General features: G+C 37.9%; 2 protein-coding genes across 2 annotated transcripts in view; one reads left to right on the top strand and one right to left on the bottom strand.

Annotated features, from left to right (window-relative positions):
• Positions 1-7296, top strand: part of LOC121319615 (stabilin-2-like) — a 57929-nt gene extending 50633 nt beyond the window's left edge. Inside the window, exons 61-69 of the mRNA XM_041257214.1 lie at positions 1282-1415; positions 2437-2602; positions 3063-3169; positions 3748-3867; positions 4011-4160; positions 4497-4610; positions 4928-5059; positions 5676-5783; positions 6820-7296. Of these exons, the coding sequence (XP_041113148.1) occupies positions 1282-1415; positions 2437-2602; positions 3063-3169; positions 3748-3867; positions 4011-4160; positions 4497-4610; positions 4928-5059; positions 5676-5783; positions 6820-6873 (1085 nt within the window). The 3' untranslated portion in view covers positions 6874-7296. The remainder of the gene's footprint in view (positions 1-1281; positions 1416-2436; positions 2603-3062; positions 3170-3747; positions 3868-4010; positions 4161-4496; positions 4611-4927; positions 5060-5675; positions 5784-6819) is intronic.
• A 585-nt stretch (positions 7297-7881) lies between these two features.
• On the bottom strand, positions 7882-19635 carry LOC121319618 (5'-nucleotidase domain-containing protein 3-like). Its single transcript, XM_041257217.1, is given in 15 exon segments — positions 7882-9466; positions 9469-9692; positions 9847-9911; positions 10300-10440; positions 10731-10817; positions 11136-11217; positions 11481-11582; positions 11690-11792; positions 11947-12007; positions 13003-13140; positions 16364-16454; positions 16558-16613; positions 17735-17809; positions 18115-18299; positions 19221-19635. Coding segments are annotated over 15 exon segments (1770 nt in total). The 5' UTR covers positions 19546-19635; the 3' UTR covers positions 7882-9431.
• Positions 19636-20327: the final 692 nt, after the last annotated feature.

The raw sequence follows: 20327 nt of genomic DNA on the forward strand, positions 1-20327 counted from the left end.
TACCACCCCTGTGTCAAGAGACTGCTGCATGATCTTGGTTAGCGGTTTGTAAATTACTTCTTTCATTTCTTTGAGTACTACTGGGAGGATCTCGTCCGGCCCAGGGGATTTGTTTATTTTAAGAGCTCCTAGTCCCTTTAACACTTCTGCCTCAGTTATGCTAAAGTTATTTAAAACTGGATAGGAACTGGATGACATGTGGGGCATGTTGTCAGTATCTTCCTTTGTAAAAACTTGTGAAAAGTAATCATTTAACATATTTGCTATTTTTTTTTCTTCCTCTACGATTTTGCCATTTGTATCTCTTAAACATTTAATCTCCTCTTTGAATGTTCTCTTGCTGTTGTAATATTGGAAAAACATTTTGGAATTGGTTTTAGCTCCCTTAGCAATGTTCATTTCTATTTCTCTCTTGGCCTTTCTAACTTCCTTTTTGACTTGCGTTTGCAGTTCCGTGTACTCTTTCTGCGTACTTTCTTTTCGGTCCTTTTTTAATGCTCTGTAAAGTGCCTTTTTTCGCTGAATATTTTTTTTAAGTGATCTATTAAACCATTTTGGCAATTTAGTTTTACATTTAGATTTGTCTACTTTAGGGATGTAATTGTTTTGCGCCTCTAGTACTACATTTTTGAAGAACAACCATCCTTCTTCTGTGGGTGTTTTCTCTATTTTACTCCAATCTACTTCTGTTAGTCTCTGTTTCATGCCTTCATAGTTTGCTTTTCTAAAATTGTAAACCTTAACTTTAGTCTTTACTTTTGGGGATTTAAAAAACACTTCAAATGAGACCATGTTATGGTCTGAGTTTGCCAGTGGTTCTCTGACCTCTGTTTTAGTAGTTTGTATATAGTTTCTAATTTCTGTATTCTATTAGAATTGGTTCATTGTGTGTTTATTATTTATTAAAAATAATAATAATAATAATACAATTATCACGTGTGTGATGGGCAATCCCCAAGAAGACACTTTAAATGCCTGGTACTATGTGTTGTTTATTGCTATAAAACCTCAGTAAAATTGTTCAGCAAGTGCTGTAGAGCATACTAAAGCACTGTAAATGCATATGATCGTAATACTCAAATCTATGTTCTAGGTTATGTCAACATGCACATTTAAGCAAAAATAATGTAACATTCTATAAAACAAATGTACACAGCACCTCTTTATGCAGCAAACTTACTAACACTTCACACAAATAACAAAAATTTATAAGTTTGTTGTGTTAAACTCAACTCCCTATGACATCTGCAGTGCCTGCTCTACGTGTCTTCTCTCTTGCAGACAGCACTGTGGGAGTTTTCCTTCTCCGCTCCCCTCAAGGCCAGTACAAACTCACGTATGAAGCAGCCCAGGAAGGCTGCAGGCAAGAGGGGGCAACAATCGCCACATACAATCAGCTCTCCTACGCTCAACAGGTTTAGTATATCCATATCTTTCAGATACGTGCAAAATAAAAAGAGGTCTAACAGGCTTTTCCTGATGACTTTTCTTGAACACTAGCAAAACTAAATGTATGATGTTAAATATAAATAGAAATTGCAGTGGTGTTTGTAATGGTGACTATAACATTCTAACTCTTAATAATTGAACTGGAGCAAGTCACAACTTATAAATATTTAGTTTACTCATTCTACACTAGAAATACATTCTAGTTCAGATGTTGGTTCTCCCCATTCTTGGTTATGATGATGTCATTTATAAAATGGCCTCCAGAATCTCTTATGAGGCTTGATGTCTTATACCATTCAGCGGGTGCTCCTTATCGTACTCACCACTGCAATCTTTATTCTTTGATTAAATGGCCCTCTTTACATACGAGGCATCTGACCCATTGATATTTATTACATTACAGATCTTTGCTTGGTATAACCCCTATTTATTTGCATAATGATTTACAATTTTCATTGTCATCTTATAATTTAAGATCAGATGAATTTATTAAATTAGTTCTACCTAAGGTTTCTACAGTCTTTGGCTGTAGCTCATTTCAGTTTGCTGCAGTTAATGATTGGAATGTGTTACAAGTTAGACTAAAGTTAAAGAGTTTTCTTACTGTGGATGCCTTTAGCCACAGGGTTAAATCCCTGCTGACTGTTGTCTGTGTCTGCTAATACTGATTCTTATTGTTTTAAATGTTTTTATTTTTCTCGTAAGTTTGTTTGTATGAATTGTATTTTGTTGTGTATTTTTGCTGCTATGGTGCGAGCCTCTTGGCCAGGTCGTTATTTAAAATGAGAACCTGTTCTCAATTGACTCATCTGGTTAAATAAAGATCATAATAAAGTATAGAAGATACTTGACCAAAACTTAACCTTAACCTTGACTTTAACCCTAACTAGCCTCTTTTGATGGTCAACTTGAAAGATAAAACATGGTGATCCAAAACTACAGATTCATATTATTTTTTTTATTATTATTTTTTTGGTACCTCTGTAGGCTGGATTCCACATGTGTGCAGCAGGTTGGCTGGCAGCCAAGCGGGTGGCTTACCCAACTACCTACTCCAACCCCAAATGCGGCTTCGGTCAGGTGGGGATCGTGGACTACAAAGTTCGGTCCAACCTCAGCGAAGCCTGGGATGCGTATTGCTACCGAATGAAAAGTGAGGAGGAGGGGGGGGATCTTTGCTATAAGAGGTAGTAGACATCAGCAGGGTCTGCTTTCAGTAGAGTGAGTTGAAAATTAAATCATAGAATAATGTATTAAATGAGTTTCAGATTTCAATTCAGTCACACATTACTATGTGATCCGCAATGATGCAGTGATTTGGACACACTAGTGCCAGATTAAGTTCCCATGCCACATTGAGACACAATTGGTTTCCACTGTTCTGTAACCATAAGGCATAGCTTTTTCATTTAGTAAAGTGAGAAAATCATGCTGTAATGGAACTTCTTTGTAATATATTGTTATAATATTGCATGTCGTTTAAATTAAGGGCTGTTTTGAACTCATAACAACAACACTTAATAAAGGCATCCCCTTTGTCTTTTGCAGGTGTTCTAATATAGCTCTAGAGTGCACTGCTATTCTGACCATGTGTTTCTGTCTCTCGTCCACAGATGTACAGTGTGCTTGTAAGCCTGGCTACATAGGTGACGGCTACTCCTGCAGTGGGAATCTTCTTCAAGTCCTCACTACAAACCTAATTTTCTCCAATTTCCTGAGAGTAAGTATCTGTACCAGGTATGAGGTTGTTCCTTTACTAAAATAGAAAATAAAGCTTGACAGGGCTTAAGGCTGCCAGTTATCCAAGTTGATTTTATATATTTAGAATGTCGTGTAGAGTTTTGTACAATACAGACTGATAATCACAAAGTTCAGAGATTCCACTAGTGGATTTCTGACCTCTCTGACTTTCAGTGGGGTGAAATCAGCGTGTATCTTATAGCCCTGTACTGTAGTTTAATATAATGTATAGTTAAAAAAAAAAAAAACAGTACACCAAATATAATGTGACGTTATTTCCAACTGATTCAAACAATCAGCTACAAAGAATTTTCAGATGGTTATATCACATCAATACCAATGTCTACTATGTATTATATAATATGCCAATACTTGTACAGAGCTAGTCTATGGAGCAGCTGCCATTCCCCTTCAAATGCCCATTACTGCGCCTGTAGGATGCCAGTATACCCTGTTGCATTTGTTACTGTAAGTGCCAGGGAGTTAAAAAGATATATGATCAACTCAATGGAGTCACCATGGCGGTTCAGTCATGTAGTCTCATTTTCTCTAATTCAGCAAATTCTGACGTACTCCAACAACTCGCGGCACGGAGAACAATTTATAAACTGCCTCAGCAACCTGACGATCCAGGCTACCCTCTTTGTGCCTGACAACAGCGCACTGAATGAGAATGAGGTGAGTGACCAAGTCAGGATGAAAAAACAAATAACGGCGTCATTTACCTCAGACTTAACGACTGAAAAGTTTTTGAAGTTTGTTGTGCTATAAACAGGCGCCAGAACTCCACAGGATCGTGTTTTTCTATTTTTTGTGAACAGACTCTTTCTGAACGGGATATTGAGTACCATCTCTCTGATGGCAAGGCCATCTATTTTGAGGATCTGACTAATGGAAGCAAGATCCCGACTCGACTTGGACACAATCTCCTTGTTTCAGGCTTCACTGACCTTCAGAACCCAAGCATTAATGTAAGTTCAGCACCGTAGTGGAGGTTCGATAAAAACTGCTTCTAAATATTTAGTCTCACACCTATTCTAGTATACAGGGGATTGTTTCCTCTTGCTATTGAAATATGCTTGTAAATTCCTTATTAAAATCATCATTATAAGATTATCAGTAATGTCTTCTTTAGCAGTGTAATAATCTAGAGTAACTCATATGCAATGATTCATGTATGTCCTATGGATAGTTGCATTTATAAAATTTAACTTCTGGCATTTTTGTCCCAAGCATTACTAAGAGTAAATCACTATATTCTAAAAGTTGAATCTGTACAGATTTTTTTTTTATCCTTTGTTCTTCAGAGCACCACCAGGTATGTAAATGACCGATACATAATAGACTGGGATATACTGGCCTCAAATGGAATAATCCATGTCATCCAGGAGCCACTACGAGCCCCACCTCCAAAGCCTAGAGTAAGTAGTTTAGAGGGAGCATGTCTGCAGTATGTTAATCCTAGAGATCCTGGAGCTAAAGTGATCAGAGGGGCTGTACAGTGGAGACAAATACACTGTATGTCAACACAGTCCTCTGGAATTGAACAGACTCAAAATGCTTGAATATATGTATCTACATGAGGATGAGGAAAGGGCCTGTTTGGGAAGCTTGTATACAGGGCTACCCTTTTTTAAATGTGTTGCCAGCACTGCCTCTCAGCTTCGGGCTTGTTTTGCTTGTGTTGTGCAATTACCTCCCCTGTAGGTATTTTCAGTGCTGTTTGTTGTCCTTACAGCTGCCTGCATCTCACAAAGCCGGTATCGGTGTGGGGCTCTTCCTGACAGTGACACTGCTAGGACTAGTCGGGTTTGTGACCTACCACTACTACTGGCACAGAAGCAGGCCCTTCCAATTCCACTACTTCAAGGTAGGAGATGTATCAGTTATTGACTCTTTTAGCACCAAGTAACTTTATAGAAATAAATACTTTATATAATAAACATATATATATATATATATATATATATATATATATATATATATATATATATATATATAGATATATATAATAGTTATATATATATATATATATATATAGATTTAGTGTCTTATACATATTAAACTAACATAAGTATATTAGATTACTTGTTTGTTTTGAGTGGAGTTATCATTCCAATACTACTAGAGCTGTCTGCAGTATTTGAAGAGTTAAATATCAAACAACACACCTTACCATAAAAGGGGTACCAGGGTAAAATGTTGTGGTGCTACTGTACAATATAAAATGTTACCATGATTTATTTATAAATGCATTTGCACTTGTAGCAGACCACGATGCTGATGTGATACAGCAACCTGACATTCTTATGTAACTATATATTATAAAACATCTACTGTAGGCTGCTGTGTAAAATACAAGCTGATTTTCATCCACTCAAGGTCAGAGCTTCCAGGAAGTCCACTAGTGGATAGCTGCTCTGACATCTCATGGACATACATATTTGATGCGATAGTTATCTTTTCCTCTCTGCTTTTCCCTGCAGTCAGATGAAGGTGAAGACGTAGCCCCGACTGAGGTCAATTCAAGTATCTGCAACCCCATGTATGAGGCAGCGTCCTCCCCACGCATCAAAGACTTCAATGCAGTTACAGTGAGTTACAGGAAGGATTACACTGCATCTGATAATATTAGTGTGAATCAATAAGGGAAGACTTCCCCAGCCACATATAAGGGGTGGCTCTTCCCGATAAACTGGGTGATGGGTATGTGGTGAAGCTGGAAATAACACTTTTCCATTTCTTCATAATTAAACCATTTAATTTAATATTATGTAATGTAATACATCATTAAGAACATAAGAACATAAGAAAGTTTACAAACGAGAGGAGGCCATTCGGCCCATCTTGCTCGTTTGGTTGTTAGTAGCTTATCAAGCAGCTTCTTAAAGGATCCCAGGGTGTCAGCTTCAACAACATTACTGGGGAGTTGATTCCAGACCCTCACAATTCTCTGTGTAAAAAAGTGCCTCCTATTTCTGTTCTGTATGCCCCTTTGTCTAATCTCCATTTGTGACCCCTGGTCCTTGTTTCTTTTTTCAGGCTGAAAAAGTCCCTTGGGTCGACACTGTCAATACCTTTTAGAATTTTGAATGCTTGAATTAGGTCGCCACGTAGTCTTTTTTGTTCAAGACTGAACAGATTCAATTCTTTTAGCCTGTCTGCATATGACATGCCTTTTAAGCCCGGGATAATTCTGGTCGCTCTTCTTTGCACTCTTTCTAGAGCAGCAATATCTTTTTTATAGCGAGGTGACCAGAACTGCACACAATATTCAAGATGAGGTCTTACTAGTGCATTGTACAGTTTTAACATTACTTCCCTTGATTTAAATTCAACACTTTTCACAATGTATCTGAGCATCTTGTTAGCCTTTTTTACAGCTTCCCCACATTGTCTAGATGAAGACATTTCTGAGTCAACAAAAACTCCTAGGTCTTTTTCATAGATTCCTTCTCCAATTTCAGTATCTCCCATATGATATTTATAATGTACATGGTGATATTAAGACTGATTAAACCATCACAGCCAAAAATTAAGTGTGTATTTCTTGGAATAAACAATATTTGGCTAAAAAATTGTATGATAACTTTCTAACTTAATTTCCTTTGCTTATTTTTTCTCTTGCAGGATAAACACCAGGTTGTAAACAGTGGCCCATATGATCTGCTTCAGGATAGTTGAACATTTAACCCTGGGACTTTCACCCTCAATTTCACAGCTTTCAAAGAGAGTGTAATGCACATCAGTTGTATCAGTTATGCATGACTCACAATAACTGCTGTAACCACTTGTAGACTGTAGAAGGTGGAGTTGTACAGTTCAACGCAATACAGTATGTCTCCATGGCAAAAACATTTCTCCAATATGAGATGGACAGGTCATTTCTGTATGCTTGGTTTTGAGGAATAAACAGTCACACAACTATTGCGAACCACCTTAACTCCTTCAGTGCTGTAACAATATACTGTCGGCGCTGCTTTCCTGGGATGCCTCGGGAGAAGTAAAAATATCACGATTTAAGTGGCTGTCTCAATTAAACGAGAGGCATTTGAGACGACCTTAGTCACACTTTTTTGTTTATAAATGAAAAGAAAAGGAATTACATCACATTATGATTAATAAATGTTAAATACATCACTTAAAATGAGTCAATTGTTTTTTTTTATTCCTAAGCAATGTGAATCAGTTTTTTTCTCCATGAAATGAAAAAGAATGAAATCTCATCTTATCACAACGCGAGGCACCTGCAAAGTTGATACGCCAACTTTCTTTGCCACAGCAGCCTGAGACTCCACCTCCTTCAAGAGTTCAACGTTGTTTATACAATTTACAGCTTAATCACGTACTCACTGCACTGTGCTACGCGAACTTGTCTGAAAATCGATCACTGTTCATCACTGTTTCACTTGAATGTGAATTCAGATTTCACTGTAACTAGAAATATTGAAAAAAAGATTTTTATACAAAGCACTGTTTGTCTCTTTTTCGTTAGTTCCATATAACAAAAGCTGAAACACAGGTCAGTCACACTGTAAAATAATGATCACAAATTCATTTAAATTAAGAACATGAGGTTAATATTTTAGCAGTGTAACTAGGGATTTCCCTGGGTTAACCATATACATTTAAAATCATATTCATTTGTGGCCATTATTTTAAAGACCAACAGAAAATTCACACTTAATGTAATGAGGCGTCCACTTTTATTTACATCAGTTACTTGAATGTTAAGCTTTTTTTTTTTTCAAGATTACCAATACAAAGTTACAGATATTTGCACTTACAATGAAGTACAATAGTGCAAAACTCAATACAGGTAAAGTCTATTCGCACTTCTGTCTTGTCATCCACAAACACACAAACTTTTCTTTTGGTATATTTATGCACGTGGCAGTTGTATCAGCATCAACACCAGAACTCTGGCCCATGGCAGTACAATCTTGTTGCCCATTATTATACACACACACACACACACACACTGGCCTGACTTCCATAAAAGAATATGGTGCAAATGTATAAATAGATCCCTACAAAACTAGAGTAATAGTGATAAGACAAGAAATGTTCCACAGTAGACTTTGAACACTGCAACTGTATCTTATAATGTATGTTTTTTGGCAAAGTGCGTATCACTTCGGATAAAGCTCTCAAGAAACGAGTTCAGCAAACTGGATCAGCTTAAAACAGTACATATCTCCACAGCGAAGAAAACATTTAAAATCTGTTTATATGTAACATTGCTTCTTGTATCCTTGTGCCAAAAGCAACTCACACAAACACATTTTTTACATAATCAACAAAATACACTTAATTAAAAAAAAAAAAATACTAACTGCAGCAAGAATATGAGAGAGATCAAAATCAGCAAAGCAGTATAAAGATGGCAGTGGAAGTATAGCTGGGCCATTTATTTCATATAAACTCCACAGCTATTATTCCTACTTTTTTATCTGCCATATCTTCAAGGTGCCATCATATGTTATGATATTGAGTAACAGTAAACTTTTAAATTGAATTTAAGCTCTAACAGACAGCGATTTCAAAAAACAGTTCATCATTTTTAAACTGTTATATTTAGTAGCATTTTCCTTTATTATATTTAATAGACATGTTACAGAATACCTTGAAAAGTTTATAAGAAACACATTAGCTTGAAATTTGTAATCACACATCAGGTTAAAAAATCAAGTCAGCAATACATTTCTTAACATCTCTTCTAAGGACCAGTGTATTCAGATCATGCTCCCTCCGGCAACAATGCTGTTTTTTTGTTCCCACAATATGCCACTCATTTCAGTCAGAGCACCAGCATTATTGCAGAAGGGAGCATAAACTGAATACACCGATGTTTGCAAGACTAATTCTCTTTCTCCAGACAAACGTTACAGAGTAATAATTGAAAAAATATCAAACCTATCAGGAATCTGTAAAAGAAATAAATAAATACATGCTGTGACCTGGACAACATGAGATACTGCAAGGGTAAAGCAATGTGTTTCTTGTAAACACTGCAGGGTGTTCTGCAACACTTTAAGATCAAATGAATCTATTTACAGTGTTAATCAATTAAAGCTCATTCCTGATCTTAATCTTTAATCAACTTAAAACCTTAAATTGTTTATTTACTTTTAAGTGCTTAAAAGACAGAACTGGGCTTCCCTTGAAATCTATTTATAGAATCTCATTTTAAAAGATTTCATCAAAACCCTTGAAGCCACTTCCTAGGTCACTTAAATTGTTTATTTGATCTGAGCCATTTCGGTAAGGAGGGGGTTTTAGACGTCCCGGCACACACCTGGTCGGACCAGACCGAAGCCTCGTGCTGCAAGGGGTTGCGCCGGGGGAAGAAGGTGTGGTGCAGGTCATAGTTGAGCAGGCAGCTGAGAGATGCCATGTATATATCGGCAAATCTGGAGAGGCGGCGAGAGAAGTAGGTGGGGTTGTGGTACGTCCTAAAGAGGCTCCCAAACTGACTGTTAAAGATATTCTTCGTCCTCAATCTGCGGTCAAGAAAACTAGTTTGTTAAAATTGTACATATTACATTGGATTTGCCTAACTGCCCCCAGATGCACAATGTTTCCATTTTATTCAACATGCCCAGATGTGTAGATCAACAGTTGACATTTCTATTGATTACTTTCAACAGAACTCACCTCATGGCTTCTCTTTCCTGGATCCATTGCCTCAAAACCATTTGAGATTCTTCATCTCTGTGCACCTTGAGAGCATAAACACAATACCACAGTTTAAACATTAACAACAGAGAAGCTAAGTTACTAAGTCACAAACAAATTACAGTTCCTCATTAAGGTGACAATATTTCCGTTATCCACTACACACTATAAAGATCACTACTGCTCTTTCAATTTTGCTGTTTCCAAACTTCATACCATGAAGGCCTTTAAAAAAAAAACTCAGCTGGTTTGAACTGGTACTCTGCAATGTAGTGTAGCAAGTGTCGGGTTTCAGAATTCCAAGTCACACTGACACACAGGGTATAACAATTCCAGTGTATGTTCAAGCACAGAGCCCCTGCGAAATAGCAGCCTGGTATAGCTTTCTAGAAAGTAATAACAGACACACACACTCCTCCCTCCTAGACCGACCTGCATGCGCTCCAGCAGGCCAGTGAGTCCCTGCAGCCAGGTCATGAGGTGTACATACTCCTCTGTGTTCATGATCTTGATCTCTGACCTGAGCTCGGGAATAATGGCCCCGGTCCGCCAGCCATGCTTCAGAGTCAGGTCCTGATAAGCAAGAGGTGGGGGAGTGGGGTTGAGGTGGGGGAGGGAAGAGTGCAGTCAGACATCAGATCTCTTCTCTGGGCATCAGTGCTACCCAGTTGTGAATCTGGAAACAGCAGTTTGAGTGCATTCAAAAATAAAAGCACTGGCACAACATAACTAATGCCAAAAATGTTAAGGTAGATTGAAAACTCTACTCTGGAGATTTAATGTGGCCATAGAAGGGGGTATTAAAGATATACTGTATTTTAGTTAGTTAATAGTCACAATCAAATCAGGTTTACACTACTCACTGCTAGATCACTGTAGATGTGATCTCCAAAATAAAGCACTTTGGAACCTCTCCAGCCTGTCAGCCTCAGGAACTCATACAGATTGCCCTATAGAAAACACAAAGTCTCAGTAACAACCCTCCTGCTGATGTATGAGAACGTGGTTCTTATCAGCTGTTATATAAAGCAATAAGGACAGCCTGGTACTCTGTACAGCATTAGTGTCATCACCTTGCATTTGGTTTGCAATCCTTGACATAAAAAACATGCATGTGTTGACACTGTAACATCATTACAGGCATCGCTAGAACATGTATTTTCCTACATCATTAGATACTAAAGTAAAGTAGTTGGTTTTAAAATAAATCAGATACCAATTAATTTGTAAATTGCAGCAGGCCACAAGGTTGAGAAGTGAGATCCTACCTGTTTGTAAATCTGTCCTTTTTCTAATCGATGAATCCTGTCCCACAGCAGCACCCCTTTGTGATTTACTCTTCGAAACGGTCTGCAAAAGAAAAGTTCCAACACTACAAATCAAAAAACCATAAACAAGCATTAAAGACTGGGATCTGTTTGTGCAATCCAAACACCACTCCCCTTTAACTTCATTCGGGTGTTTTTCTTCAGAAGCCACAGACAGACACAGTAGAAAGAGGTCTAAGTTTACAGAGGCTTATCATTGAAATGTTCTATTAAACTTAAAAGAATGCCTAGTACCTTTATCAGTATAATGAAAAGATTATTATACAAACAGACTTGTAAACTGACTTGCGCTTGTCATTGAAAAAGTCAGGCTTGTCCGCCAACACTATGACAACATCGAAAAGGTCTCTCCAGTCCTTTCCTACAATGTAGTTCATCCCTCGGTCCCTGGAAAAACAACGGTGCAGAAATGAGTGGTAGACACCATGACAGCAGAGAGCACTCAGAATGGATACAAATAAACAGAAAGGCTAGTAAAATAGCATCTCACTTACACAAAATCAAAGGGGCTGTTTGTAATGAGAAACATCTTCTTCTTGTTTTCTGCTAGCTTCCTCAGCACAGCATGGGTCTGCTCACCATAGCAGATATACTTTTCTAGAGAAGGGAGAAGTTCCCAGGTAGGTTATTCAGCTTTACACCATGGCATAGAGGTTAGCATTACGAATCTAGGCATAATAATAATAATAATGATAATAATAATAATAATATTTACACTAGATACAGACAAAGAGAAAAATAATCCACTTACCAATATCTGCTTCCACGGCTCGGTACATTATTCCCTTCACATGGACGTCCCCAATGGCCTCCTGATGGGTTTAAAAGATACAAATTCATTACAGGTACACCTAGATGCATTTGTCACATAGATCAAGAGTCTCTGCACCAGAACAAACAAAAAGGTGACTTTCGCACCAGGGAATCCCTGAGGACCGCATCAACCACTTATTTTGACTAATATCATAATGTGAGCAATTATACTGCAACTTGAATGTTATCTCAATGGAATCAGAATTTTCATAAGTCAATCAAACCTATAGTTCAGGCTGGACTCCACAGGTATGCAGCACAAGAGCCAGCTGGTAGGTATATTCTGTTACCAGCTCACAGCTGTTCTGAAAGTCTCCATGTTTCTCATTACAACAGTGAAGAGGGATACTACTTAAGCAAAGGTCAGTTTTCCCTCAGGGCAACAGCGAAACAGAAGTTTATAAGGGAGCTTGGATTCAAAAGATACAGAAGCTGAGTTGGAAACTGCTTACTTTCATTACAGAACACATAGCCCTAAAACAGAATCAAACATTAGTGTAAATAAGCCCTTTTTTGACCCCAGCTGACTTGAAAAAAATTAATTTTGAGAAAACTCTACATTTGTCAATAGCAAAAAGCATGTTATTCATTGAGGACACAAAGCTTTTCTGTTTTGAAGTGTTTGTAAAATCCCTTATTGATCTCATCCTCTTAAAAGCAAACCCTGTCCTGGAGAGGTTACCATGCCAGTCCAAGCTCCAGTATTGCATATTGCCCTGGGAACAGGGCAGAGAGACATATTTTCCAAACATTTACCTCCTGTCTTTAATTAACTCCTATTTATTAAAAAATATAAATTGTCTGTTATTTTACAAAACTACACCCAAACAACTAAATAAAATAATCCAAGTTTTCTTAAGCACTCTCAAGGAGTTTGCATCTCATTTTGTAACATTTAATGATTTTTTCTTCTTTCAACAAATTGGAGTTAATTAAAAATGGAGGAAACGCATTGAAAATATGGCCCCTCAAAGCAGACTGAACAGCACTGCACCTTGACATCTTTGTAGAGGTGAACAGGTTCGTAGTCGATGTTGTGTTTCATGAAGTAATCGTTGACACAGGAGAGCAGGGTCATTTCTGGTAAAGAGAAGATATCCATGTACTGTTTCAATGTGTGTCCATGGGAACTCTGCATGAAACACAAATACAGTGCACTTCAGATAAAGATTAGCATTGAAAAAAGCTTGTCCTAAAGAAAGCAGTAGTTTTAGTTCTTGATTAATTTGGTTCTAATCTGCTATTTTTCAATGGACAAACAAATAATAATAATAATAATAATAATAATATAATAATAATAATAATAATAATAATAATAATAATCTTTATTTTAAACCAAGGGAAGACAAGTAAAATAGCAATTTAAACTAAATTTATGACTTATACAAAATTGAATACAAACTACTAACAATATTAAAAATCAAGAAAATAAAAAGGAACAAAGAATCTAAAAGAATGCAATTTAAATGAACAAGTTTTTAGGCGAGATTTAAAAACAGACATGGACTCAGAAACTCGAATCTCAAGCAAGAGTGAATTCCATAGCCACTGCTCACAGCTTGGTTAAGGGAACAGTTAAAATACCAACATCAGCGGACCGTAGAGCATGACCAGGAGTGTCATTTGACAGCAGGTCACAGATATAAGAGAAATGCCCCTGTTGGCCTTAAAAGTCAACAATAAAAATGTATAATCAATATGGAATTTGACCATCAACCAGTGTAGAGATTTTAATACAGGGCTTATATGTTTACAGGAGCGGGACCTGGTTAACAACCTAGCTGCTGAATTTTGGACAGGCTGGAGTTTTTGGACAGTGTTCTTTGACACCCTAGTAAGTAAGTTATTGCAATAGTCAAGTCTGGAGGAGACAAAAGCATGTACAAGTTTTTCTGCAGCAGACATTGACAAGACAGGACACAACTGAGCAAGGATCCGAAGGTGAAAGAAAGACAGCTTGGTAATATTCCAAACATGCGGCTCAAAGGTTAGACTAGACCAAGTTTTTCATTTTGGAACAAAACTCAGTTAGTACCCCATCAATAATTATGTTTTGACAACTGGATTTACGCAATTGATGCAGATCACCTAATAACATAACTTCAGTCTTGTCACTGTTTAGCTGCAGAAAGTTTTGTTGTATCCAGAGCTTAATATCAGCAATACAATTTGTAAGCAAGTCAAATCGATATCAGGTGTGGTTTGCAGATAAATCTGGGTATCATCGGTATAGATGTGAAAATTTACACCGTGACTTCCAAAAATGTGACCTATCAGAAGCATATATATGCTAAATAGGATAGGTCCCAATATGGAGCCCTGGGGAACACCAGAAAAAAACAACCCAGTAGTAGACCCAAAACCACCCAGAGATACAATGCTTTCAAAATGCTTTCTCTCACGGAGGTAGGAATTAAACCAGCCTAGAAATGTACCAGATAAGTCAAGCATGTTCTCCAGCAGGACAAGGAGAGTATTACGTTTCACAGTGTCAAAAGCAGCACTAAGGTCCAGTAAGACCAAAATAGCGAGGGTCCCAGATTCAGAAGCCATTAGCAGATCATTGACAACCTTGACCAGAGCTGTTTCAGTGCTGTGCAGCTGTCTAAAACCTGACTGGAGTGGTTCATAAAGATTATTTAACATGAGATGATTATTTCATTGTTGTGCCACAATTCGTTCCAGAACTTTAGACAGGAAAGGGAGGTTAGAAATAGGCCTATAACTGCCCAGGTTACCAATGGGACCATTTGTTTTTTTTCATACTGATGTGATAGCAGCAATTTTAAATGCAGAGGGCACAACTCCAGAGCGCAAGGACTCATTAATGATGTAAGTCACAAACGGACAGAGGGCCTGAAAAAAAGAATGAACAAGGGAAGTAGGAATGGGGTCTAACAAGCAATTAGTGGGCTTCATTTTATGAACCAATTCAGTAAGCCTACTGAGAGTGACAGGAGTGAAATTAACCAGTGGAATGCTGGTAAAGACATGTTGATGATAAAACAAAATAGGTGAACCAAGGGCTTGGAATTAACATCTGATATTGTCGACCTTAGCAATAGAAAATTCCAAGAAATCATAACATAGGCCTTGAGGAGCAGGTAATGCAGAAGAGCTGCTCAGCTCTAGCAATCTGCTTATTGTAGAAAACAAAAGTCATGGATTGTCATGACCATTCTCAGTAAGATTAGAGAAGTATGTTGATCTAGCCGAGGAGATAGCATCCCTATACTCCAGCAGCTGTTGTTTCTAGGCCTGCAAGTACACAGTTAGCCTGTAGTCCCTCCACTTACGCACAAATTTATAGCAAGCAGCCTTCTTAGAGCCCAGCTGATCTGTATAGCAGATGTAAAAATTACAAACATACATCCCCTGTCAGTGTTGTAAATAAACTGGAATAAACTGGAATATGAATCCACACCAACAACTCAAACCTTGTGATGAATTAACTGAGGTCTGCAGAACTGTAAAAATGTGTTGATTTGTAAAAGAACAAAAAGAAGGATATTAAAATGACTCTGGTACTGTATACCTCTGCCGAGTCCCCTCTATTATCTTCATTCCCTTGCATATTTAAAGGTCATAATAGGGCACTGAAACGAAGTGTTGATATAATTGCTTTCATGGTCACACAATCCGTGAGCGTCTTCCCTTCCCACTGACTGCTTCAGCTGTTGCAGACTCACATCCTGTTTTTCCAGGTCTCTGCTTAGCATACCAAAACTAAAAGTCAGTTGCTATAAGTCTTAATATACTGTCCATATGACCTTTCAGTCTGACAGAGAAATAATGTTTGCCCCAGTTTTTACATCAATGTTACAGGAGACAATAAGTCCCCCCCATCTCACTTTATCAAAACTATCACCTATTTTTTTCCCATTTGGGCAAATCACAGGAAAAATGCACACTCCAGAGTAAATGTATTAGCCCTGCAGGCTTAATTCTCAGTGTTTTTGTAAAATCATAAAATACTACACTCACCCTGATTAGGATTTATAACTCTCTGAACGCTATATTACTTTACTGAAATAATCGACGTATTAATTAGAAGGAATAATGCACAATCCACTGTACATAATAAACCTGCAATGATAACACTCTCATGGTTTGTCATCAGATGACTGGTCTATTCGGTGTTTACAAAATGGTCCCTGAGTTGTATAAGAAAGAAAAAGATACAGCGATTCAACTGATTGTGATGTTGTCTAACAAAGCACTGTTTGGAATATGGTCAAGCCAATCTGAGTGCTCTGCTCATCCAAGCCATTTTAGAATTTAGATATATTGTAGCTCAGTGGTGGCACAGAGAGAAGAACCAGACACAAGACACTGTGTCGCTCTGAAAGGCTTACCTTGCCATAAAAGTCACTCATTTGTTCCAGGGGTACATGTGAGCCTTCATACATAGCAATGACTTCTTTATCTGAAACTGGGTGCAGCCCCCTGGTAAAAAGAAGAAAATCTTTCTCATGTCTGTATTCCTATTTCTGCTTTTTTTTAAGACTGTGAACAGGAATAGTCACAAAAATCACACACCTGTACATACCTGTATACAGTTCCCAACTGAATGTAATGAAAGGCATCAATCTTCATCAGTAAAGCCTAAGACAAACAGGCAACACTCAAGTTGCAGTATAATTGCTCATACATTATGATCTTAGTCAATGAAGCACTGCTGTCCCCAGTATTTATCAACAGCAGACATTATTCTGCATGCAGCATCTAGCACCACCACACAGATGAGCTCGGGAATAGGGTACTATAATTTTACTTTCCCAAGAAGGCTTACATTGGGGTTGTTTCATCATGGCAACACTGTAAATTACTATTTAAGAAACCTGAAACTGTGCATTTCCCCAAAACCTATTCATTGTACTAAATATTTTATTTGGTCATCGGTTTCAATATTACACAATTCCGACCTTTCGGTTATTTTCTTTAGCCTTTCCCAAACGCATTATCCCCTCAGTGGTGTCTCACTGTTTATCATTCCTGGTGTGTTGCTATGGCATCTTGTAATAAGTTCTGTTTCCTTTCATTTCCTTCTCTGCTCACTGCGTTCTTTGAAGAATCTGACTCACTATTCCTTTTTTTCTTCTCCTGCTTGCCTCCAAAGAAGAGTAAAGCTGGAACACATCCTTTTTCTTTAACAATTTGGCATATTTCTTTAACTATCTGAACCACTTAGTGTGTCCTGGAAAGTTTACAGTGTCTGCAAATCAATGTTGAAGTGGTTAACTGATATTAACTTGGTAACAATATTTCAAGGTCTGGCAGACTCTCACTCTGAACCCATCGCTTAGGAAAGATTTCCATGCACCCAAGACCAAATATAGATTTGGAATCCATAGAACAGTCACACGCCTAAAGTTTAATTACATTCTATTTTGCAGACTGTTTTGAACTAAGAGAAAAGGCATGCTGGTATTAGCCAATTGGTTTATATTTATCTCTGCAGGCTACGCTAGCAGCTAAAAAATGAACTGGCTGTCCGTTGACAATAGCTGTCTATAGCTCACTGTAAAATCTGCATTACAACTTGACAATGCAGCCATCTGAAAGGTCCTGATATGTTGATAAAATTAGAAAACAGTACAAGGGCAGGTTAGTCACTATACGGCACATGTTTAACATTTGAAAATCACGTACTATTTATCAGTAAAGTCCATAAAACTATTTTGATGAAACTGAAAGACTTTGGAGGATTACTACTATACACTCACCTTTTGTACGTCATAATGAAGTCCCCGGATTGCAAAATCAGGGATATATTCATAAGCTCTAAGGCCTTCTGGGTACTAAAACAAGTAACAGAAAAATCCAATAATATAAGAGATTTCAAAGGAATCTTTACTGATGTACTCTTTACATGGCTGTATGATCAAGGTGTTAAACATATATCAAACAATAGAATGACCAAAAGATTTAGAAAATGCTGACATTTACAGTTCTTCAAATTAGCACTTTTCTTTAAGGTAATCTGCCCTGAATACTAACCAAAAGGACAAATGTATTACCAATATAAAGATACTGTACTTTAGGTTAACTAAGCTGTGACAAGGACCAAAAAGCCTGCATTTAATTTCACACACAAAGCCCTTACCCTGTGCTCTTCAATAAGAATGTCTCGTGCTATGTTGAATATCAAGGTGTGAAGGCGGTTGGAGTAGAAAGCCAAGGTGTAGTCATAGTCAAAGCCGTAGATCTCTGTATCTTCAAGGCTCATTTCATTGTTTGCAAAGATGGCATCTGGATTCAGCAAATTGCATGTAACAGACGATACTACATCTGGAAATAAAAACGAAATGTTTAGCAGGATGCATCAATACAAAATTCTCATACTAAAGGATGAAACAATCAGTCTTTATAAGCATGCATCAGCACTGCGCACAACAGGGTCATGGAGTCCGCTTTCATTTAATACATTCTCATGCTGTCAATGAATGTGTGCTGTAAATGTTCACATGAAGAATGGTTGGCAGGCAGGTGCTTCTCTCTCCAGAATCCCACAAACTACTGATTTTTCTAAAAACTCAGTTGGCCATTTTGAGAATAAAAATTAAAGCAGGATTCCAAAGTCAACTTTCCTGGTGTAATTATTGACAATTTTCTGTCAGTTGTTTCCATTTTAAATCGATTTTTTTGTCCTTTTTTGCATCATTCAGCAGGACAGTGGTTGGATCCTTTACTGACATCCATTTGATTATTCTGTAAGACTAACTTAATTAGTACAATTACTGCTTTTAATCCCTGTTGTTAATTTTTAATCCATCCTCATTACACTCATCACAAATACTGAAAGGAGCTGCTAAATAAAGAAAAGGTCTCTCAACAACAGGCAGTGGTGGATGTGGGCAGACCCATTCCAGGGCTTTGAGTCCCAGTTGGGCAACTGTGCAAAACAGGTGACGATAAGGAATACTGTGAAAAACGGGGAAAACAACCACCCTACCAACTGCAATAACCCTTCCCAGTGTAGTGGGCTATATGGAATGTCCATCCATTTTTGCCACTTTACTCAATTTATATACAGTATTTCTTATTTATAATCGAATAGGCTGAATTATTACACTGAACCCATACTGTACTGTAGCCAATAAGTCAAGTTTCTATATTAACGTGGTATGCCTGCTGTATAATTTTGATCTGATTTCAAAAATGTTCAAAAATTGTACAGCACGCAGGCTGGATGCCTAGTATACAACTCACCTTCTGTCTGTTTTTTGGTCTCATTGTAAAGCGCCCATAGCGAACTAGTCATATCCCGACCGCTGTGTGAACTGGTGCACAGCGGAGCAGTTCTGTGCCGGGTGGTAGTACTGTGATAAATCGCCGGGACCTCTGCGACTCTACCTGTAGTTGCAAGAGCACCAAACTCCCGCCGCCACAATCGAGTTCTTTTTGGCCATAACGAAGATCGGCTGCCGCAAATCCCGATGTTAGTGCCGCTGTGCAAAGCTTTACAGACGAGCAATACTTTATGTAAACTCTTAATTCTCAGTCTGCTTGGAAAGCACAAGACCAAGGGTGACATGGCTCTAAATGTTGTGCTGAATGGGCACAAGGAGCCAGCTGTATGTTTTTTTTTTTTTTTTTTTTTTTCCCAAACCCCAGAAGGATCCGGTTACTGTATCTGCAACATGCGCAGCTCCTGCTCACCAGAATAAAAATACGAGACACTTGCTGCAGGTAGGCACAGTAGCAGACATATTTTAACGTCACTTCCTTATTTTGAAACAGGTTCTTGGGTATCTTGATCAGCGCTGCACCATTGCAGTAACACAGTTTTAAGTACGGTAATCCCTGTCTTAGTTCATGGTTTTCTACATTGTTCCTTAATGCAGGTCCAGGAGACAGATGGTGTTTTCGACCTTGTACATTGCATCTGCGTAATGCAAAGATGTGGCACTGGTACTAAAGATTATAAGAAAACCATTGTTGCATGGTTCTGATGTCTATTTTGATAGTATTTGCTGAACATTTTGTTTTAATATTTCAAGGTTGTATGGTCTGTCTAGCTGTTAGTATAAACAGATAAAAAATGTAGATGATGCCAGATTCAAATCCCCGTTAAGGCAACTGCCCCGGAGGGGTTCGAAAGTCTGTCTGTCTGTCTGTCTGTCTGTCTGTCTTTCTTTCTTTAACATTTATATTTGCAAATGTTACAAATTTGTATCACTGTAGCTGCCGGTGTGCGATGCCAGTAATTCAGATTGCATCCTCCCTCACTTCAACAGGTATCGCTATTGTCTTAACTTTTTTCCCCCGGAGGCTGGTACGAGGGACGTCTTCCTGGAAGGTTTTGCGGTACTATTC

Source organism: Polyodon spathula, chromosome 8 (assembly GCF_017654505.1).
Source record: "Polyodon spathula isolate WHYD16114869_AA chromosome 8, ASM1765450v1, whole genome shotgun sequence".
NCBI classification, from domain to species: domain Eukaryota; kingdom Metazoa; phylum Chordata; class Actinopteri; order Acipenseriformes; family Polyodontidae; genus Polyodon; species Polyodon spathula.